The sequence below is a fragment of the Gracilinanus agilis genome, chromosome 2 (assembly GCF_016433145.1).
Source record: "Gracilinanus agilis isolate LMUSP501 chromosome 2, AgileGrace, whole genome shotgun sequence".
NCBI lineage: Eukaryota > Metazoa > Chordata > Mammalia > Didelphimorphia > Didelphidae > Gracilinanus > Gracilinanus agilis.
This window is the reverse complement of record NC_058131.1, coordinates 64,291,939-64,316,537: the sequence shown is the minus strand read 5'-3', so window position 1 is coordinate 64,316,537 and position 24,599 is coordinate 64,291,939. Positions and strand designations below refer to the sequence as shown.

The 24,599-nt window shown below is 37.4% G+C and overlaps 1 protein-coding gene across 3 annotated transcripts in view; it reads right to left on the bottom strand.

Moving 5' to 3' along the window:
- Nucleotides 1-11,882: 11,882 nt before the first annotated feature.
- The window catches only part of DYNC1LI2 (dynein cytoplasmic 1 light intermediate chain 2), a 45,936-nt gene continuing 33,219 nt past the window's right edge, over nucleotides 11,883-24,599 (bottom strand). For all 3 annotated transcript variants that reach the window (XM_044663233.1, XM_044663235.1, XM_044663234.1), the window contains 4 exons: nucleotides 22,068-22,109; nucleotides 21,340-21,457; nucleotides 19,830-19,946; nucleotides 11,883-14,870 (listed from right to left, as the gene is read on the bottom strand). In XM_044663233.1, the coding sequence (XP_044519168.1) occupies nucleotides 14,767-14,870; nucleotides 19,830-19,946; nucleotides 21,340-21,457; nucleotides 22,068-22,109 (381 nt within the window). In that variant the 3' untranslated portion in view covers nucleotides 11,883-14,766. The remainder of the gene's footprint in view (nucleotides 14,871-19,829; nucleotides 19,947-21,339; nucleotides 21,458-22,067; nucleotides 22,110-24,599) is intronic.

Genomic DNA, 24,599 nt, shown 5'->3' with positions numbered 1-24,599 from the left:
TTAATGTTCTATCAATGACTTGAATGAAGGTGTAAATACATGTTTTTTTAAATGCACAGAAGAAAACTAAGTTCAGAAGGAAACACAGACAAGCAGGAGAGATTTGAAATTAATACAATGAATTAATATCTATATGTAATATTTTTCTGTTCTTCTTTATACGAGGAAACATTCTCTTTTGGGACATTCCTGAAATTCAGAATATAAATAAAATTAAAAAATAAATGTATGCTTATAATATTTGCTAATGACATAGTGGGAAGTATGAGCAGTATGTAGAGAAGACAGGATTTTAAAAGATCTCAAAAGCCTAGTATGATGAGCTGACTCTAATAAGATAGCTAGATATTTTCCCCAAAATGACAACTTAGTAAATATAGGATTTTGGAAGCATAACTAGCTAATAGTTCATGTGAAAGAGATCTGGGAAGAAGGTAACACAGACAGAAAACCCCATTATATACCAAAAGAGACACAGCAGCACTTTTTTGAGGTAGAAAAAAATTCAGAAGCAAAGTAGATGCCCATTGATTGGGAAGAGTTGAACAAACTAAATGTGATGACATGCTCTTTATTACTCCTTAAGAAAGGAAGAACATGAAGAATTTAGAGAAATATGGGAAGCCTGATGACACTAATCAATTCAGAGTAAACAGAATCAGAAAAACAATAACTAAACAATATGGCCAGAACCAACATGAACTCTAATTATAATGATTAAATTTGGCCCAAGAGAACAAGTAATGGCACACATATCCTTCCATTTGGTAGAGGAGGGGAGGCCAGAGGAGAGAATGCTGCATTTGTATCATTTGGTTTTGATTAGCTATTTTTATTTGCTTCAAGGAAGGATTCAATGTGGAGAGCCTGTCTGATGTGAAAACCAGTCATTTGTTTTTGTTTTTGAAAGAAAAAGATCTGGGAATTTTCATGGGCCTCTTGCTCTGTAGAAGTCAAAATTGTGACATGGTAGCCAACCAAGCTAACTTGATAAAGGGAGATGTAGTGCCGTGAAAAGAAAACTGATTCTGAAATGACAGGATCAGGGTAAATCCTGCCTGTGATGATGACTTGGTTGACCTTAGGTAAGTCACTTAAATTCCCTTGGGCCTCAGGTTCCTCATATATGAGGAGATAATAGTGATTGCTCACATTTATATAATGTTTTAAGATTTGCAAAGTGCCTTAATTTTGTTGATATTTAATTAATTCACTTGATTTAACTGATTAATAAATATTAAAATATTATGCGAAATATTATTTCATTAGATCCTTGAAACAACCCTGGAAGGTAGTAGGTGCTATTATTATTCCCATTTTACAGATGAGGAAACTGAGGATGGGAAAGGTTAAATGTTTTATCCAAGATCCCACAGCTATTAAGTATCTGAGACTAGATTTGAACTCGGGATTATCCCAGCTCAAGTTCTAGGTGCCTGGGAATTTGATTGGATGGTCTCCAAAATCCCTTCCAGCTCTGTTGTCCTAGTTTGAACTGAGAGGTGTAAGGTCCAGAACAAGAGAGAAGATAGTTCTGATTAACTCTGCCAAGGCATTGGGAGTTTGGTCCTGACTGAGGAAGGACAAACTGATATGATGGAGCTTGTCTACGTTGAGTGGCCAACGGAGTGAAGGCAATGGAAAACAAACCACTCAAGGAGCAGGTAAAGATGGTGGATGTTTGGCCTGAAGAAGACACTTAGTAGGGAAGGAGAAGCTATCACCTTCAAATAGCTGAAGGGCTGCCATGTGGAAGGAGCAGATAAGAATTATTCAGCTTGTTTCCAAGGGTAGATGGAGGAGCAATGGGTGGACATTACAGAGTCAGATCTGGCTCAAGGTAAGGAAAATACCATCCATGTCCCAACAATGAGATCTAGTCCAAAACAGAATGAGTTGCTTCCATAGAGGGAGGATATCCTATCTCCGAGGGTCTTTAGGCAGATGGTGGACGACTATCATTTGTCAAAGATGAATAGACGAGAGGCAGCTAGGTAGCTCAGTGGATAGAGCTCTAGGCTTGGAGATGGGAGGTCCTGGGTTCAAATTTGGACTCAGACACTTCCTGGGCAAGCCATTTAACCCCAGTTGCCTAGCCCTTACCAAGAAGAAATGATATTAAGACACAAGGTAAGGGTTAAAAAAAAAAAAAGATGAATAGATTACTGTTTAGGTACAGATAGTTTGGGCTAGCTGATCTCTAATCTGAGAATCTAAGAGCACTGGACTTGAAGTAAGAGCATATGGGTTCTAGTTCTAGTTGCAATGTTTATTGGATGTGTGACCTTGGGCATCCTATTCTCTAGATCTTAGTTTTTTCCTCTATTAAAAAAGAAAAGGGAAAAAAAACCTAAATATGTAGAGATAGATTCAAGATATTTTAGGTTCCCTAAAATGGTCACATTCTATATTTAAAGCCAAAAAGGACCTCAGAGCATCTAGTCCGACCCCTTCATTTTATAGATCAGGAAACCAAGACCCAGGGATTGTGCCTTGCCAAAGGTCACACAGGTAGTAAGTGGCAGAGATTGGATCTGAATCCAGTTCCTAAATTTACCACTGTGACATTCAAGGATTCTGTAATTGCCTCTTGACTCATTTTTATCTACTGGTGAAGTTTAAATATAGTTAAGGCATATTTGTTTTCCCACATATTCCAGAGCTTAATCCCAGGCTAGTATTTAATATATGACTCAAAGCTTGTGGGAAAAAAAAAAAGAGTTCTCCATTAAGCTGGGCCAAATATTTGAAATATCAAGGACAGATGTAACATACCACAGGCTGCTGACAGCTCTACCAAAGCAGCAGCAGTATTTAAAAATGATCTGTTGCTTACCAAAAAGCATACACACACACACACACACACACACACACACAGGGAAATTGTTGAACTCTTCCCAAAACACAAAATTAAGATGCTTATAATAATCCGAGTTTAGCACTCAGTTTGCCTGTGGAAACCAAGCTTTAAATAGTTCTTTAAACAGGCAAGTTGTTTTTTCCAGTGTGGGTTGATGCCCCTTGCGACTTAAAAGGTTTGTTTGATCAGTGCCAAGAATGCATACTTCCAAATGTAACTGACAATGGACTTTTCAAAGGCTCCTCTGTGGAGAGGGAAAAGATTCTTTATCGCCTCCTTATTTATAAAAAATAAAGTGAAATATCCTAAATTTTAGGATTAGAGTCAGTCCATCAGTCAGCCAATAGATAAACATTTATTCTCCTGAATTTTTTAAATTAAAAAAAATTTTTTTTACCAATTCCATGTAATACAAATTTCCACACAAGTTTTCCTAAGTTATATGATTGAATTTATCTCCTTCCCTCTTCCCAGTGCTGGCAGGCAATTTGATCTGGGTTTTACATGTATTATCATGCAAAATATATTTCCATATTATTCATTTTTGTGACTAATCTTATAAAACCAAAATCCCAAAATATAAACCCAAATAAAAATAAAACCAAAACCCTAAATATAACCCCCCCAAATCAAATGCTTTCATCTGTATTCTGACTCCAACAGTTCTTTCTCTGGAGGTGGATAGCATTATCATAAGTCTCTCAGAAATGTTCTAGATCATTCAACAAGTATTTATTAAACAGGCACAGAAAATGACAAAAATAGACCTTGCCCTCAGGGAGCTCACATTCTATTTGAGGGGCACGGGTGTAAATAACTGGGTATATACAGGATGGCTATAGAGTAAATAGAGGGTAACGTCAGAGGAGAAAGGCTCCATTAGCTGGGGGAGACAAGGAAAGGGCTCTGGCACAAGGTAAGATTTGAGCTGAGTCTTAAAGGAAGCCAAAGATTGCAAGAAGTGAAGGAGAACATATCAGGTATGGAAGCCGGCCCTGGCAAAGGCACAAAGAGTATCATGTCCAAGGAGGTCAGTGTCTCTGGACGGCAGAGTATATGGATGAATAAAGCGTAAGGAGGTTCCAGAGGTAGAAAGGACCCAGGTGAGGAAGAGCTTTAAATGCCAAATGGATGATTTTATATTTGATCCTAGAGGTCATAGGGAGAGGCTGGAGTTTCCTGAAGGAGTGAGGGAGAAGGAAATGGTCAGACCCATTTTTTTGGCAACCAAGTGGAAGACAGATGGCCTTGGGAAGAGACAAGTTAGAAGGCTTTTGCAATCATCCAGGCTAGAGGGGATAAAGGCCAAAAACTAGAGTGAAGAAGGCATATACAAGAAATGATAAGATTTATAATTGATTAGATTTTGTGGAGCATGTGAGAGTAAGGAGATGAGAATGATGGCTAGCCTGGTGGCTAGCCTGAGTGAATGACAGGATGATTTTGCCCTCAAAAGGAATTAGAAGAGGCAGGTAGGTGGTTCAGTAGATAAAGAACCAGACCTAGAGATGAGAGGTCTCAGACACTTGACCCTGGGTGAGCCACTTAACTCCTATTGTTTAGCCTTTACTGCTCTTCTGCCTTGGAACCAATATTCAGTATTGATTCTAAGACAGAAGGTAAAGGGTTAAAAAAAAGTAACTGGAAAGTTTGGAAGGGGAAAGGGTTGGAATCAAGAATGGATTTCTAATTTGGATTACAGGATAGTCAGTCCTAGATGTACCTCCAGGAACTGATGCTGAGTGAAAGGAGCAGATCCAGGAGAACATTGTACACAGAGATTGATACACTATGGCACAATCGAATGTAATGGACTTCTCTACTAGCAGCAATGTAAGAATCCAGAGCAAGGCTGAGGGGCTTATGAGAAAGAAAACTAGCCACATTCAGAGGAAGAGCTGTGGGAGGAGAAACACAGAAGAAAAAAAACTGCTTGAACACATGAGCTGATGAGGATATTATTGGGGATGTAGACACTAAACAATAACTCTAGTCCAACTATCAATAATATGGAATTAGGTCTTAACCAATGATACATGTAAAACCCAGTGGAATTGTGTGTTGGCTAAGGGGGTAGAGGCGTTTGGGGAGAGGGAAAGAACATGAAACATGTAACTATGGGAAAATATTCAAAATTTTAAAAAATTAAAAAAAAAAAGAACTACCAGCCTAATGAGGGATGAGGAGACCAACATACAAGTAGGTACATAATAAATTAATTTTTTGTTTAATGTACTGGATAATCAATGGAAGGAAGCCACTGACATTAAGGGAATTTGGAAAGAATTCTGGTAGAAGAGGAGATTTTAACTGAGACTTGAAGAAAGCCAAGAAGCCAGTAAGTGGAGATGAGGAGGAAGAGTATTCCAGGCATGGAAGACAAGTCAGTGAAAATCCCTGGAGTCAGGAGATGGGGTATCTTGTTGAAGAAACAGCCAGGTCCAATCTCTTCTTTTGACAGATGAGAAAACTGAAGCCCAGGCAAGGGAGTAACTTGCTTAAGGTCACTTAGTATGCCATAATAGAAAAAAGCTCTGGTACAGTAGTTCCAGAACCTGTGAATATATCCTGGATATATTATCACTCTTGGGTCTCAATATTTTTCATTTTCAAAATGAGGGGCTTGGTGGATAGAGAGTCAGGACTATAAAAGGTCCTGGATTCAAATTTGACTTCGAACACTTCCTAGCTATGTGATCCTGGGCATGTCACTTAATCCCCATTGCCTAGCCCTTACCACTCATTTGCCTTGGAACCAATACTTAGTATTGATACTAAGATGGAAAGTGATGGTCTAAAAAAAAAAAAAAATGAGAGGGTTGGAATGGATCATCTATGCCTAAGCCCCCTTAACTATGATCTAAATTCATAGCAGAGCAAGGTTTAGGAATATTAACGTCAAGGCTTCCTACTTCAGTCCAATGTTCTTCCAGGTTGTTTTTCTAAGGTACTTTTCAGAGAGGAACTGCCAGGGAGAGTCAGGAAACATTAGAAATGACTATCTCAAAAATTATATAGAAGGAAAATGTCTTCTGTTAAAAAAAAAAAAGAGGGGTGTTAGATTGACATCTGTTAGAAATATTTTAACTGCATCTTTTCCAGAACACAGAGAAATAAATTAGAAACCTCTCAAAACCTTCCAATAATTCATCTGAAATCTAGAATGATCTGGAATTTATATAGTTTTCCCTCACAACAATGCTGTGTGGTAGATGATGTAGGTTTTATTATTCTGCCATTTTACAGGTGAAAAAATTGGGACTCTGAGGTTTAAGTATATGCTCTTCCCCCAAGTCTTGTAGCTAGGTTGGGGTAGTGGGGCTTAGTTTGGGAGTCAGGAAGCCCTGAATTAACATATTGTTACTGATGCTTACTACCTATGTGACCTTGACAAATGGCTTAATTTGTTAGTCTCAGTTTCCTCATCTGTAAAATAAAGACAATAATACCTAATTCACAAGGATGTTTGGAGGCTCAGTTGAGATAGTATGTATAAAGCACTTTATAAACCACAGAATACTATATGTTAGCTATTAGTATGCATCCAATTCCAGATTTGAATTTAGGTCTTTTGTCTCTAAAACTAATACTTTTCTCCCATGCTTTTACAATCAAAACTCACACTTACATAGTTGATATTTTTTTTGTTACAAAATGCTTTCTTCAATAGCAATCCTGTGAGACAGATAATATATTATTAACTCCATTTCATTGATGAGAAAATTAAGACTCATATAAAGAAGGTCATAGGGTTCTCTGCTAAGACTAAAACCCATTTCAAATTCCAAAGTCCAATATTCCTTCAATTCTCCTTTTTCTGTCTTGTTTTTTCTCTTGGGCAGGCTAGCCAATCTTTTGCTGTCTCTTTTTTTCATTCAGACTGCCCCATCTCTTAAATCCATCTTCCTTTACCTTACCCATTGTTGACCCACTCCAGCTCTGCCTATCCTTGCCTCTGTATTCTCTGGAATGCTTGTTCCATAATTAATAAGCTTGCTTTCATCTTGAACCTTTCTCTACTCCCTCCATCTTCTGGCTCTCATCAAGACTTGGCTCCCTCCTGATGACACTATATTCCTGGTTGCCCTTTTCAGCACTGGTTGCACTTTAATTCATACTCCCAACTCATTGGTCCCGGGGGTCAGGGAAGTCAGAATACTGTCTTGCTCCTCAGTGACATTTTCACTCTTCCTTCCAGCATCGCAGAACAACCATGCTTTTGGGATTTGAGTTATTCAAATTTATCACCTAATCCAGATCTGTTAGCCATTATCTAATGACCACCCAGGACATATTCCTTCCTTCCTTCCTTCTTCAATTAGTTCAGTGCTTGGCCCACAGTTTCTTTTCCACCCAAATTTCTGCCTTCATATTAGGGGACTTCACCATACACATGTGATACGCCCTCAAATACTAAGTCCTTAATCCACATAGTGCCCATGAGCAGTATACTCCTCCACTCTCCCTTAGCTACCAGCAGTAATACTATTGATTTTGCTATATATAAGCATTCCACTTTGTTCATGAACTCTGAAATTTCTTTATCTGATATTAATCTTTTATCATTTCCTCCCCCAAGCCGTATGATCCCTGAATGTTCTTCCTCCTCATTCCCTTCCTTTGGCCCTTCAGTTTTTTCCTCCAGGATACTACCTCTGTAATGACTACATTCTCCTCCCCATTGCTACCTTCTGATTAATCAGTTCAACTCTACAATATCCTCTATGCTCAACTCATTTTCCTTTATGCCTTGCTAACTATCCCAACCTTGGATTGCTCCCATCTGCCTCCTTCATTCCTATTTATATACTGCTGAATGAAGCTAAAGCAAATCTAAAGACTGCTTGTCAGGGAGAATCTCTTTTAGACATCTGGCAAGGGGCAGTGGTTCCCAAACCACAGATCTAAGACAAAGGACTTATGATGAAATATATCTCCAGAGGAAGAACTGATGGAGGCTAAATGAAGATTGAAGTATATTTTTACTTTATTTTTCTTGGGGTCTTTTAGTCTGTTGTCTTTCACAACATGACTAATAAAGAAATGTTTTGCATGATTGTACATGTATAACCTATATAAGATTGCTTGCTTTCTCAATGAGGGAAAGGGAGAAAATTTGGGACTCAAAAAAACCTCCCCAAAACCTTAAGTGTTCAAAAGTTTTTACATGTAATTAGAAAAAAAAATTTTAAAAGACAGTCCCTACTCTCAAGTGGGGAGGAGCAGGCCATGAACTTGTTTTTAAAAAGTATTTTGATAGATGGAAGACTACCTTAAGATAGGAAGACTTTAGAAACTAGGGAATGGGAAAGTTATCTTGCAGAAGGTGGTTTTCGAGGATCTTGAAGGAAACGAAGGCTTCTAAGAAGCAGAGGGTTAATCAAGAGATCATTCTAAATAAATATTAGAGAGATGAGAAAGTAGACATTTGTATCCATAGTGCTGATCTCCTTGGTTCCCCCTTTGAGGGCAACCTGTACTACTTACCTCATAGAGTTGTTATGAGGAGCAAATAAGATTATATGTATTATGCATAATATATATAAGGCATTTTATACTTTAAAACTCTATATAGATTTCAATTATTATTGTAATATATAAGTATGTGCTTTGTATACATGTAAAATATACATATAAAAATGATTATATTTCAATAAAATCAGTCTCCTTTGTAATTCTATGTTCTTCATTTCATTACTTTAAAACATTATGCTGAGGAGATCCAAATTGCTTCACCAAACTGCCAGAGGGGCTAGGACATTTTAAAAAAGGTTAATAATCTCTGCCTTAACCCTAAGAACCACTGACAAATTGATCAATTCCTTTGAGCTCTATGATTCTATGAAAACAATTATTAAGTATGTTCTGTATGCAGGGTAATGGATGGGATGGGGCACTGTTATGAGGAAAATTAAGAGTACAATACTCCCTTTATGTAAATAAAAACAGCCTCTGCCTCTTAGTAGCTTAAGGTCTAGTATGGGGATAGGACACATATGTAGATATAAGTGGATTGTGGAGAGTGATGGGTAGAGGGGCTTTATCTAAACTTTCAGATGGACGAGGGTAATTGTTCATGAATGCTTTCCTTGCAACAAATCTATGAGCTAACTTTGTGCCATAAAAGAATTAGAATGAGGGAAAACAAATGGTCACATGACTAGGTCTCAGGGCTGGGATTTGAATCCAAGTTTCTAGATTTTAAGTCTAACATGTCTCATGATGGTTACTGGGGATTTTTCTACTTATTGGGAGGATTAATTGACATTATTCCAATAAAAATGGATGTCAATACCTTAATATTATTTAAAGAGGATATTATTAATGCTTATTAATAATAGGATATTATCAATGTTTATAAATAATTAATACTACTTTTTAATAACAAGAAGCAGATCAACACATCAAAAGGAAAAGGTATTTCAGGCATTTTTCCAAAGCAAGGAATATTTACAGAATATTCCCACCTTCCAGCTTTGTGAATGTGCCTATCTTAAAGGCCCAAGTCAAATATCACTTTCCTTTTTTAAATTCCATTAAGCTATGAGTGATTTTTTGCCGCTGCCCTTGTCTTAGGGACTTCTCTCAATTTCCCCGTTTGTCCAAACAAAAATAATATATCCAGGATAAAGAAAGTCAAACAGAAAAAATCTTTGTATCAAATCCTCAAGGATTTTAAGGGTTTGATATGAATACACAAGTGTATGTGAGAATGTGCATGTGTGTATGTAAACACACACATGTATGTATGTATATGTTGTTTATATAAAAGACCAAAAGTTATTCTCAATAAGGTTAAGAACAGTTTCTCAAAAGAACTGCAAATTATTACAACTAAATGAAAGATTGCTCCAAATCATGAATAAAAGAAACGCAATTAAAAGAACCCTAAACAATGTCACAAAACTCACATTCACCAAACTGGCAAAGATGACAAAAAATGGGAAGTTGATGTTGGAGGGTTGTGTAGAAAGAGGAGTACTGCTGGAGGAGCTGCGTATCAGTACAACCACTATGGAAAATAATGTGGAATTGCACAAATAAAGTGTTAACGTCCATACCCTTTGACCATAGAAATCCCACTGGTGGGCTTATCCCCAAGAAACTCATGGATAAGGAAGTTCCCCCACAAAAAACATGTAGCAACACTTTACGTTACAACAAAGGATTAGAAGCAAAGAAGATGATCATTGATTGGGGAAAGACTAAACAAATTGTGGTATATGTGTATAATGGAATATTACTATCTTCTAAGAAACTACAATTAAGATAAGGCTAGAGAAGCCTGAAAGATTCATGGTATGATGCAGAGTGAAATGCATCTACAACAAAGTAGAGAGAATCAGAATCAAAAGAATGTTGCAAAATTAGAACAAGCGTAACTCCAAAGAAAAGATACGACAGCTCCACTTCACTCCTTTGCAGAAAAGGAAATCTGCAGGTGGGGCACAATGCATTTATTTTCAAATTTTGTTTTTGATGAATTGGCCAGTTTTAATTTTTTTCTTTTTTCCTTTAAATATGATTTACTATATGGGATGGTTCTTGTGGAGAGAGGAGGAGAAAGGGCAGTCAGTAGTCATGTTAAAAATAAAGTCCAAAAGGTGAAAAATGTTTTTAAAAGGATAAAGAATAAGAAAAGTCCATTTTAGCAATTGAGACTGCTTATGACTTTGGAAACAGCAATTTTAGAACCTTTTGGCTGAAAGGTAAAGGACTGAGAAATATGTAGAAAGAATCAGAGGCAACCAGCAGAGAGACAGCTTCTTCTAGGAGTCCGTTTAAGGGAATGGTATTAACATGGGAAGATTAAAGATGGTGGAGATAAGAGCTTGTCTAAAGAAAGCAGGGAGAAGCTCATGGACCAAGTGACTGAAAACTAGGGAGAGAAGGCTGTCTGAGAGGCAAGCTGCCACAGCGGAGGTTGGGAACAAGTAGAGATGATGGCAAAGGGCTCTGAGGTCTAGGGAGGGAGCTTGAAATGGATAGGCTAAATGAGGAGGAAATGAGGAGGAAAGGTCTTTTGTTGAGATGGGGTAGAGAGTACAAGGGGGAGGGGAGAATGGAGCTTTGTCACATGACAGTCAGTGAAGAACAGTAAAGAATTGGAAATTGGAACACAGCAATAACCAATGTATAGTGGACCCAGTGAGCAAGCTGGATGACTTCCTCCACTGACACGCAGTAGAATGCAAGTAGGCCTAGAGGTGGATAGTGAGACTGAGATTTAGGAGGGGATGAATGGTGACATGGGGCCTTTAGTAGATAATTGCAAGCAGGATGTGTTGGATAAAGCAATAAAGCTAGATGAAATGAACCTCTGAGAAGACACTATGGACTAATGGTGATAGGGGAAAGTGGAAGTGGGCATGGGCACCAAGAATCATGCCATGTGTAAAAGGGAATGAGAAAAGAGTGTGGCCAAGGGTAGAATACTGAATTTTAGGGGAAGTCAGATTTCTTTAATTGCAAGAAGGAATGAGACAAAATGAATGGAGTGTGAAAATTAAATTTAGCCCACAACAGGACAAGTTCTAGATGTGAAGTCAGAAGCCCTAGGCTCCAACTACAGCACTGCCACTTACATGTGTGACCTTAAACAGGTAACAAGCTATAGGCCTCAGCTTCCTCATTTTTAAAATGAGAGACTAGAATTAAAAATGATCTCTAAGTTACCTTCCAGATCTAACATATGGCTCTTGCTCAGGTATGGATAGGGATCTATGACCTCTAAAAGTCCTTCTATCCCCAAAATGCTCTTCTCCCATATAATTTTTATTTTTCTTTTCTGAACCATTATCTTCTTAGTAATGACTAAGACAGAAGGACAAGGGCTAGGCAATAGGGGTTAAGTGACATGCCCAGGGTCACATAGCTAGGAAGTATCTGAGACCAGCTTTGAACCCAGATCCTCCTGGTTCCAGGTCTGGTGCCCTATCCACTGAGCCATCTACTGCCTCTCTCCCATATAATTTCACTCCTCCCCAATATGACATGCAATAAACAAAATCACACAAAACAATGCCAGCAGTCTGGATTCGTGTTTATTGAAGCCAGTAATTAGAGACATCTCCATTCTGCCAGCACTAGAAAGCGAGATTCCACATGACTGCATACTGCACCTGGTTAAAGCCATACAACTGGATTAAGATTTGTGGCTGATAAATCTGCCGCTCTAACTGTAGGTTAAAAAAGATCAATGAGACTTAGTGTACAAGACAGCATGTATATTGTTAAGATTCATGATGTACAGAGCAGTCACTTCCCACTTAAATAAAATAAAATATGACAGTTTAACGCTGGTTTTTAAGATGCCAATCAGAAACAGCATAAGCTTTAAATGAAAAATAATAAAACGTAAGCGGCTGTCTGCAGCGTTCTTGTGACCAGTCAGTTCTAGCCTTTCTGACTCATTTTCGACTTTAAACAGGAACAGCAGATGTAACCACTAGAATGCGCATGTGTAAATAGTCACAGAGTTTTAAACAGTCTACCACACAAGCGTATTCTGCAGAAAAAAATAAAGGTTGCTTGCTACTTGGCCTTTGGTTCCAATGTTTGGTGACACCCAAAACAGGAGAACAACATGAACAAAAGAATACTTGGCAGCTGCCCAAAGCTGGCTGACTCTGGCAATCACCAAGCACACCAAGTTACTGACAAGTTTCTTCTGACACTAGGAGCACTCACTTGCAACAAAGAACTGGCATAACATGGTTCCATGAGAAACTTTCTTTTACAAGACTGGGACATTATAAGCGTTTGCTCAATATTTTCATCAATCTTATGACAAATAATGAAGATACATTAGATTGATACAGAAAGTGCTTATCATTTAAAATGACAAAATAAAAAATAAAAATATCATTGTGCTAATTTAAAAAACCATACTGCAACAATCAATAATAAACATATGCATTTCCAATAATTCCTTCTTGTTCCTAAAGTTTTCCATATAAAACTGCTGGGACAGAAAGCAATGACCACTCGTGGTATGGTCAGAGACTTTCCAAGTTTCACTTACTCCCAGCATGTATCCCCTCTGGAGACGTCTTAAATCAACCTTCAAACCAGTCAGTTCACAAGTGTTTACCTAGGCAACTTTGTAACTTGAAGCCACAGTACATTTTTTTTAAATGTTAAAAAACAAAACAAAACATATACTGTATTCCCAACAATATAAATGGCACAAGAAAAAGGCTTTTATGTTAACATTTGTTAGAGACAAGTAAATGCTCTTAGTTTTCTAGTTAGCAGTTTTGAGACATTTACAAAATACAATAAAGGTCGGTCTCCTGATAGAACAGGATTCAAAATGATTCCTGGATTCCTATTAGTGGTTAATATAACATAGGAGGTATAAGTAATGATATATATGTACATATATCATATATATACCTAGATAAGTATCAGGGATGTTATGCTCAGACATTGTAAAAACTAGTAAGTCCACCTCCATAAAAAGTAAACGCAACATAATGAAATTGTGGTTTTTTTCCCTTCAGTTTGACAACTAAGATGCTTTGTCCATGACATTCATGGTAGTGTTTTTATGTTTAAACGATCCTTATCATACATGAAATAAAAAGTGCCACCTGAAGACCAAACACATCTTCTATGTCACAACTGATGTTGTGAAGTGACTATGAACTTGAAAAAAAATATACATATATAGTGTTGGGAGACAACTGAAATCCATCTTTCCACAAGAAAAAAAATGCCATGTTTTCAGAAGCACACAAAAGAAAATAATTATTTCCATTTCCAATGTGCAATATCCACACAGATTCTCTATCTTAAATAGCTGCAAAGCAGACTAGTGAGTTGGGAAAAATCTTTCACAGAAAACCTTTGAAGGTTTCTACTATCCATAAGGCAGGAATCCATGCTAGCTTAGTAGCCAGAGTGCAATTATTTAAAATATCTCTCGAACATTCTGTAGCATATTTCATTATGGGAAAATGATATGCCACCCATTACTCTATTAATATAGGCCAGCCTGTTGGTATTAAAAAAATTAAAAATAAATTTAAAAAAAGGCAGTATAACTATTAGAAAATACAATTTTAAATTAAATAATTCCATAATTATTCACTTTAAACTAAAACCAAACAGTGACTGTCTGCATTACAGTGCACATTAAGTCCAAGCACCTTCTAAGCCATCCCACAATGTGCTGGGTACTTGGATTTAAGCAAGCTGGAGTAATTTCCCCCCTGCATCAGGTACACTGAAGGGCAATCCCACATTGTATACATCTTTTAAAAACTAAAGACGTGATTCGTGACAAGAATAATTCCCAAGATGTTTAGTGTTTTGTTTAGACTTTTCTCTAATTTATCTTTAACAAGGATTATTAGACTCCTACTGAACACATAGGGTTTGGTAACACTGACTTCCTTCTATCTTCCTCCATCTCATCCACATTCGGTTTTCCTCCAGGTATCCAATCTCATCCTCCCTCTTTAGGCCTTCTTCGCCCTCCTGGACTCTGCTGCCACCTGCACCTTCTTTCCAGGCACAAAGGAAGTGGTTAACATACAAGTGCTTGGACTCTAGCAACTATCTGAAAGTTGGTCCCTCCTTCTGTCCTTGCATGTCACCATTAGCTTCACTTGCAGTTTTTTCCTTGGTGTTGACCACCAAGGCTATCCTATCTGAACTCTAAGGGGTTATCTGAAACAGAGGGATTTTCCTAGGCAAATTTCCTGAATGTGCATTTTACACTTGGACAAACCAAAGAAGTTGATTGGTTGTGTGTATGTGGGTTTTTGTTTTTGTTTAAAGTTCAATCTCCCCTGCCCCAAGAAAAACTGATAGCATGGGCTGTATCAGAAAAAATCCTGGTCTTGTCAGATCAATATACAGAGTTATTTGGTCATTTACACAGGTATGTTTAAGTATTATCAAGCTTCATTTTCTGTCGAAGAGTTTGCTGTTACCATGGAGTCAGGCTTGCGAGTCATTCGGTCTAGTTCTTCTTGAACATTTGTCAAAACAGTCTTTTGTCCTAAACAGAAAGGAAAATAAAGTATTATGTTACATTTTAAAAAAAATAACTAACAATCAGGAAGGAAAAAAGACACCATAAAGGAAAATTTCTTATATCCTAACAATCTTTGGTGAACCTAACAGGGAAATTAAGGAATCCAACAAGTACCCTTTAAACTCCAATTACTAGGCACTCTCTGCTCTTAACTACCACCAATGACAGAACGTCTTTTTTAAAAGTTTGTTAAAAAACATTTGTCTTTTTCAACCAGATGATGTCGTATCCTTTTTGGAAACCATTTTTCTCATCAATGGGCAGTAAATATCAATTCAGTCTGCATTACCTAATGCTCAATATGAGACCAGCTGGCAGGCAAAAATGCCTAAATCACCACTCTCGAGAATCTCGTGATCCAAAAAGGAGGCTCTGATGTATTTACCAGTAAGTATGACCCAAGGTAGGCTGTTTACAGTGGTGGTGGGTGTCTCCAAAGTACACAAATGTTTTCCCATGCACCATGTGCACTTAAGGGGACCTTCTAGAGTATGAAAACTGAGGAAAAATGCCCAGAAATCCTATCTGTAGCTGCCTGCTACCTACCTCAGATACTCTTTCCCCTGGCACTCTCCTAGTATAGGCTAGACTAAACCAGCTCCTTTTCTCTTCCATCTCCCTATTCCTACTCCCACCTACACCTCAGAAGCTCTCCCAACAATTATTCCCTGTTCAGCCACATGCATTTCATCTTCTGCTCCCATTGCAACAGCAAACCACACTTTGTGCCCTTTGTTTGAGGCTTTACAGACCACCAGGACCCCAGGGGCAGCCCAGGATATCACAGGGACAGGTGGGTACTTCTTCCTATAGAGCAAGGACCCTGACTGCATCTAATGCTAGCAGAGAACAAAGATGAATGCTTCTTTGTGCACCTAGCACCACCCTCAGAATCATGGAGAAGCTCAGGCTATTCGGGAAACAGGGCGACCCTGGCTTGCCCAGAATAGGTACCCTTCTAGAGTGTCATCCACAGATGGAGATATTTGCTCCACAACCTGATACAGATAGGACACACAAGGAAGAACCTGCTTGCCTTCTCAAGAGATAGGAGAAGGAAGGACAAGAGAGAATTTAAAACTCAAAAGAATTTTTAAATGAACACTAAAAATAAAAATAATAATTAAAAAAAAAAAGAAAAACAGAGTGATCAGCAGAATCAGTGGGAACAAGGAGGAAGAACCAACTACTACTAACAGGCATGTGGCACAAGGAGTCAAGCCTAGAAGCCTTTCAGATCTCCAATGTGTTCCTAAGATTCCTTCCTCTCCAATCCATCAATTTCTGTAAGCAAATGAAGACCATCCATTCCCAGGAAATACAGACTACAACAACACCTCATCATTTACCCTTCCACTGCCCTAACCCAGCCCATGACCTCCAAAGACCATATTCCTCCTCTCCAGATATCAAGGAAGATGGTAATTTATTAGCAAAATTTAAGCAAAAGTCTTTGCATAAAGCTATGGATGGGGCTGAAAAATGGATGTTATGATTTAATCTGTGTAGCCAATGAGGCAATTCTCCATCTGGAGTTATGTATCTATGTATCTTTTTTTTTCTTTCTGAAGCTATGACGAACAATAAAAGCCAAATGTCAAAATACATCAAGTTTAGAACCTGACCTTGAAACCAAAATACCACAAACTGTTAAACCCAGATTTAAAACAATTTAAAATATTTAATTTTCTTATCCTTTTTTTTTTACAAATGTGCTATAATATACAAAATATATTTGCCCAGCAAGTTATATATAATTTACATGTAAATATATACCTCTGATAGGAGAAATTATGTACTCAAAAATTGACAGGTGACCAAAAGAGATTGGATTTCATTGGCATAGAAAGTCATAGGGACAAAGGTGAGATTCAGGAAAAATGATTGAGGAAAATTTGGGAAGGAAAAAATCACTTTCAATGGTGAATATGTGTGTGTGTGTGTAAGGAGAGTGGATTTGATGGAAAATATAGCAGATGAGAAGCAGGCCTTAAGGGTTCAATAGGCAGAAATAAGGAAGGAGAATATTGCAAGGAGTGTTCAGGACAAAAACTGGAAAGAACTAGGAGGCATCACATGGGAAGAATGAATAGTGTATGAAGGGTAGACTAGTTAGGCTAAATAAGTAGGCTGCAAATAGTCTGTGGTAGCCTTTAAATGCCAAAAGGAGCTTCTATTTTGTCCCAGAAGCAACAAGAAGCCAATGGGAGTTTGCGGAGCAAAGGAATTATATGTTAAGAACTGTATCTTGGGAGCCTATTTTGGTAGCTGGACCAAGGATGGATTGGAGAAAGGAGACGGAGGCAGGAGACCAGGGAAGAGACATGTGCCCAAGCCAGAGGTGGAGAACCTACTTCTTCCTCCCACTAATGTGAGCCTAGCAAATACTACACTGCTTCCCAGGCCTCTCAAGTTACAATAAATACATGCTATGCAAAAGAACAGTCCAGAAATACTTCTTCTATTTCAACAAGCAAGAAATGATTGACATAAAAAAGGGGTTAATAGAAATGTCAACTGACACTGGACTCTGAGAAAGCGGTGGACTCAAAGTCACATGATCTGAGTCCTAGGACACACTCAGCCAATAACTAGCTATGTGGTCTTAGTGTATTACTTACTATTCTTCCACACCTCCTACCCCCGCCCCAACCCTTACCTTCTCTACTAAATATTACTTCCAAGGCAGAGGAGTGGTAAGGGCGAGGCTGTGGGGGTCAAGTGACTTGTCCAGGGTCACACAGCTAAGAAGTGTCTGAGGCCAGATTTGAACCTAAGATCTCCTGTCTTCAGGCCTGGCTCTCAATCCACAGAGCCACCCAATTGCCCCTTGCATTCTTGATGCAGTAACTCCTCTGTAAAATGGGTGCCCTAGCCCAGATAATTTCCAAGGTCTCTTTCAGCTTTGACATTCATATTTTATATCTTCTTCTGTACTTTAATCTTCAAATATTTTTCAGGACACCAAATAAAGGGAACACTTATAAATCATCATGTCTATAATGTGCTATTTGAGAAAAGCACCACTTTTTAATCTAAAAGGTCATTATCATTAATCAAAGAATTTTTCCCTTAAAAATGTGCTTTTTAGTATAAGATAGAGTTTTAAGTTATAAGAAAGGAATAGCTGGTTAAGAGGCACAGATCACAACAGATTCCACTAGGGAAGGTACAGTTGTACTATTTTAATGCATGTGGTCAAAAATAATAAACTGGCAAGCAAGTTTTCAAATGGCTCTTCTACTTATAAGACAACACAGGTAAAATAAGCCTTTCCTTTCCTTGGCCTCAACTTCTGCCCCTAAAAAATGAGGAATGCTTTATCATTCACTATTTGTTGATAGATTAGAAATAATTGGTTTGTTATCTTAAAGAATTATTTAAAAAATTAAAAATTATAGCATTATCTTTAACTTTAAAAGAAAACAGCTTTTAAAAAAAGGCCAAAGAATTTAATAAGCATCTGTTTTCCAGCTTAGACTTGTGTGTGAAACATTAGAGGTGGATTTTTTCCAGGAGACATGGTGAAAACATTAAGACAAGACTAGTTTGCTGAGTTGCAAATGTTTTTTCCAAAGTAAATAGACAGCAATTTATAAAAAACTCTTACTTCAATGTAGCCTCTTCTACTCCCCCTACTTCACAAAATGAAACTAGGTATAAGGCTTGGGGTAATAGTATACTATAAAGAGTGCCTGACTTGGACCCAAGACCTGGATTCACACTAACTCTGACAACTATTATCTGAATGATATTTGGCAAGTCATTTTCTCTATTGTGCCTCCACTTCTCCATCTGTAAAATGTTGGAGTTGGACTAGATGGTTTTTAAAAATTCCTTTCTAGGTTTATACCCCAGGAGATGATGAAGGCATCTTCAAAACCTTAAAACACTGCAGTTATATGAACTACTATTATTACTTAAAACTGAAAAGAAAAATGATTAAATATCCAAAAAAAGGTACTCTTTAAGAATATTTGATTCAGGGGGCAGCTGGGTAGCTCAGTGGATTGAGAACCAGGCCTAGAGATAGGAGGTCCTAGGTTCAAATCTGGTCTCAGACACTTACTAGCTGTGTGACACTTAACCCCTACTGCCTAGCCCTTACCTCTCTTCTGCTGTGGAACCAATACGCAGTATTGATTCTAAGACAGAAGGAAAGGGTATAATAATAATAACAACAACAACAATATTTGATTCCACCTATGAGTACAACCTACAGCTTTAAGGAGGTAACAAAGGGACTTCTGTTTTCATCTCTATTACACTCTTTCCAAACTGTTTCTGTTTGCAAACACCTAGAAATATAATCTATCTTATTCTGATAAGAATAAATTTTTTTTTTAAAGATTTCCAGATGATTCCACTACTTCAACACATGCTAAACAAAAGTATATCTAACTTGTTAAAGGTGTAGCTAACTCAATTAACCTAACAGGTTCATTCTATAAACTTTATGTTAGTAATTAAAACACTATTTCAAATGCACCTAATTTAGATGTGGTACATTATAGTGGAGAGCATACTTTGTTAGAAGTCAAGAGGACCAAGGTTCAAATTTCAAAAACCAAACTACCATTTATTTGTGTGTAGATGTATCTCCTTCTCTAGATATCTCATCTTCCTCACTGATATAAATAAGAAATTATAGTAGATGATCTCTAAAGTTACTTTTAGCTCTAAATTTTGATCCCATGTGAAGAATTTTATAAAAAGAAGCATCCTTAAAAAAAAAATACTGCCTATCTAATTTAATCATTTTTGGTAAACGTGAATTTTTCCTTTGTTGAGTTTGTGTTACTGAGTACATATAACTAGATATGGTCCAAACCAAACAGTAAACAAAACCAAACCCCAAGACCACCCACTAAACCAACAAATCAGTCCAACATCAACCTTAGACAAAAGGAAACCCTTCAGTACCTGACTTTTTGGCTGTGCCTTGTACTCCCCCAGCTCCAGGACTTCCAGGAGAGCCGGTCTTTTTACTCAGGAGGCTATTAAAGAAGCTGGCCAACACTCCTTCACTTGCGGCATTATCTAAAGAGATGCAAACAAATAACTAAAACCAGAGAAACCGGTTTTTAACTTGGAACTTAAACATCTTACTGTGGAACTTCTTAAAAAGTCCAATTCCAATATATGCTACAGATGACAATAAATCTAAATGCAAAAGAAAATATATACTAAGTATGATTTGATGTATTTTGTGTGGACAGCTACCCATTTGTTGGTTTTAAGTAAAAGCAGTTCTTATGACAGAAATAGATAGAAACCTGGCAGGTGTATAAAATTCGTTATTAGTTTTCAAACCAGCAGCCAAACTGGGCCAACACTGTCATGTGCAGGAACCAAGGCTTCTCGATCTTTGGGAGCCCTAATGCCCAATAGTGACTAGATTCTGCTAAATCCTCATGCAAATGCATGGAAATGGAAATGTAGTGATGGATCACTTATGAAAGACACCTAAACAAGGCATAGCAGGAAGTGGATCTGCATCTATAAAGCAATCAACCACACAAATAAATGCAGGAATCTTTGGAATACAAAACTGGAATTCTCCAATATAAAAACCTATAAAAGGTTCTATCATTATACTATGAAGCTGCTAAGCATTTCTCTTTTGCAGCAAAGAGCAGAGTTCCCAGGCCTATACAAGTAGATCAGCATTAAACAAATCCAGCTATACTATTACCAATAAATTAATAACCAAATAGTAACTATTAGTCATTAAGGTGCTGCTTGGCATGGTAGCATACACCTGTAACCCCAACCACTGGGGCTGATGGGTGGGTCTCTCTGAGTTAGGGAGCTCTAAGCTGCACTGGGCTATAGGGACTGGGAATCAGTATTAAGTTTGGCATCCACTTGAAGCATCCTAAAGTTCCCAGGAAAAGCTAAACCAATTCCCTTATCACATGTGCAGCTGGACTAAATGTTCTCTAGGACTTTCTAGCTATAAATCCAATGAGTTAGATATAGTATTTTAGTTAGAAATAATAATTTTTACTTTCAGATTGAATGTTTAAGTCCAACAGAAGAATGCGGCAGAGAAAGCATTAGATTTGGACTCAAGAGACTTGGATATAAGGCCTATCCTTCTCACTTATAAAATGAGAGAACTAAACTAGATGGCCTTTGAGGCCACTTTCAGAAATAAAATCTATTAGGATTATTAGTAAAAACACCCCAGGCCTGTGTTGGTGAACCTATGGTACACTGTGCCAGAGAGGGTTGCTCCCCTCCCCCTCTCCACATCACCTGAGGATATTTCTCACATGATCTGTCCCTCTGCCTAGCATCCAAGAAGTGCTTCCTCTCTCCCCTGTCTGGGGAAAGGTGGGGGCTCACATGCAGCGAGAGGATTGGGGTTTGGGCACCCAGTCTCTAAAAGGTTTGCCATTACAGCCCTAGTCAATTCTGAAATACGTACTTTTAATATTTGGATCAGCCTTCTTAACAGATGTGATTGGTGAGGCACTGGGGACATTGGTAGGTCCAGCTCGGCCCTGTGTTCTTGGAGAGCCTGTAGGTCCTCTAGCAGGAGATTCCTTAGACCAAAGACAATTTATTAGTGTCAATAGAACTCCAAAAGGCACAGAGATTACAGAGAATGCAAATTCTGAAAATGATTAATATTTTTTTGTTTTAATTTAAAAAAAATTATACTTCCTATGTGATTTTGATCAAATCACTTATCTTTTCTAAGCTTCACTGTTCTCTAAAAGGAAGTGGGGAGAAATGGATAACCTCTGAGGAAGTCCCCTCTTGCTCTGAGCTATAATCCTACAATGATTCTATCATACAAAAAGATCATTTTCAATAGAGTTCTGTGTTATATAGTCAAAAAAGAACAGGAATCATCATCAAGAAACTTGGAATCCTGACCTACTGCCAAATAGTCTGACTTCAGTTTTCTTATCTGCCAAATGGGAAGAATGATATTTGTCTTAGTCTCTTAAATGAATATTGTGAAGAACAAATCAGAAAACTGAAGCATTTTTAACTACACAAATGCAAGATATCCTAAGTAATGACAAAAGCTGAAAGATCTAAGATAGTAATTCACTTGATCAACATTACTACTTATAATTTTGCTCTATTTGTCTACTGTTCATATTATGCAAGACTTTTCTTCATTGCAGCAGAAATATTACTTACTGATGCTCTTGTAGGGGTGGCGGGCTGCTTCGCAAGGAATGACTGCAAAGAGAAGGACCAGTTTACTATCAAACATTATTATTTTACCATAAATTAAACAAAATAAACTCTTAGAAAATGTGCTTTAATGAAACACACTGAATCCTGAACTGGAGATTCAGGAGAGCTTTGGGTTCTAATTTCTCTCAGGGGAAGTCACACCCCATATTCTGACCCTTTACTCCCTTCTGAACAAACTACTCTCAAAATCCCTGCAGCTCTGTCACTGAGTCAAAGATTTGTTGGATCCCAACAGGCACTGCACTCTTATTACTTCCAACTACAGTTTCCAAAGGAAAACAGTAGTAATGAGGTGCAAATTGCAATGAAGCAGGAGGCCAAAGGCCAGGACTTGTCTCTTATCTATAAAATAGGGATGACAATACTAGCATCCTTTATTTCATTGGGCTACTGCAAGGAAATGGTAAACTAGGAAGCATCATAAAAGATGAGGTATTTATTATTTACTTTAAAACACAAGGCTTCATCCACATGAGAACAGCTGGAGAAATCCTCAACAATCTGCTTATCCTTGCCACTACCAGTAAGCAATATTTTGCAAGCATCTCATAAGTCTTAAGATAAAGAGAGAAAACTAAAAGGAACTTTTTCTAGCCCTATCTCCTAGGTTTCTGACTGTATATTAGAAGTTCTTCCTGAGGTGATAGTAATTATATATAATTCTGTTATAAGCAGAATTTAAAGCATGCAACTCAGAGCTTATTTATAATTCATAATTTATATCCAGGATCACTAATCATGATCATAGTAGTTCAATACCCATTTTAAAGTGGTTGATTAGGGGCCAGCTAGGTGGCTCAGTGGATTGAAAGCCAGATATAAGAGATTAAAGCTCCTGTGTTCAAATCTGGCCTCAAACACTTCCTAGCTGTGCGACCCTGGGCAAATCACTTAACCCCCACTGCCTAGCTTATACCTAGCTATGTGACCCAGGACCTCTCAGCCTGTTTCCTCCAAGTATATATAAAGTTAGTTATTATTATTCTCCCTTGGAGTGAGAATCCTGGAGGATGGTGAGTATATTTGTCCTGTTTGGTTCCCTTTTTTATTTTCTGGTTCTAGGTTTGATGGAATGACAAAGTACAATACATTTTTGGGGGCCCATTTCTTCAACTGTAAAAACAAACAAAAAAACCCAATACAAAGTATTGATTAAAAGAAAAAAAGTATGGGCTTAAAAAAAACCTGAATGATAATAGAATTGATGCCAATTTAGAAAAGCACTCTTAACCTTAACTTACATGTCTACTTTGGTAAATATTGTACATTTTACAAGGCAGATAAAAGATTCGGCCTTTTGAAGGTATCTCTATTAGATACAGAGTTTAGATAAAGAAACAGTAAGAGGTACATAAAAACTTGAAAGTCTCAAATGAACTATAAGTTCCAAATTTGACATTCTTATAGTTCTGCTATTGAAAGGATTAGAATCATAAGGCTTGAGCTAGATTTCACTATGTGAACTAATTCGAAAAGTAAAATTTAAGATGACTATGAAGTGTATTCAGATCAATTTAATAAAAATTTTTAGCAAAGACACCTAAGAATACAAGTTAACCTGAACCAAAAAGCAACTCTCTTCAGAACTTCTCTGAGAATAGGCCTATTTCAGAATATCCAAGAGTAGCTGCTTTCAGAGATCAGACAACTGCATGGATCACCTAGGGACCTAAGAGAAAATGTGCTGATTAAATGGACAATGGTAGTAGGTTACTAGGATACAAGGAGACTTGATATTAGTTAATGTTAATGATCATTATTGAATTGCTTTGACTTTTTGCTCCACAACATCTGTTTGCTGAGTTTTCTTAGTTATTTCAGTGACTTATCTCTCCTCTAATGATTTTAGATATTCTTATTATGGCTTATGCAATGACTAATCAATCTTCTTGTTCTTACATTAACTAGTAAGGGAAAATTGTGACAGGCCTACAATAAGATTCAAAAGATTCAAGAAATTAGAGCAAAGACTCTATAAAATAACTACCCATTCCAGGTGACCACTGATGGAATCACTCTTTGTGATTCACTTGCCTATTGGGAAAACAGCCTATTACCCACCCTTGGTAAACTGGCTCTTTATCTTATTATTCCTTTCACATTTTCCTTTGTATTAGTTCACATATTCCTTTGTATTAGTTGCTATATAATTTGTTCTGAATTTACACAAAAAAACCTTTGTTAACGGTTTCTACTGGCAATGAGTTGTTCAAGATCTTACAGTATTAGCTTCTAGAGAAGTGAAGGGAGACACATCTCCAAATGATCAAAAGGGGGAAACTGAGAAAATCAAATTGATTCTGATTCCATTTTTAATTGATTTTACTCTGTATCACCCCTAATATATTGTAAAATTGCCTAAGCCATGATTCTTTGTTTCTGAACTAAGTTCAGCTTTCTTCTCTGAGTTAAGGTATCCTATGAATCACCTGAATTCAAAGGAATATGTAGTCTCTACACATCTTCCTACTC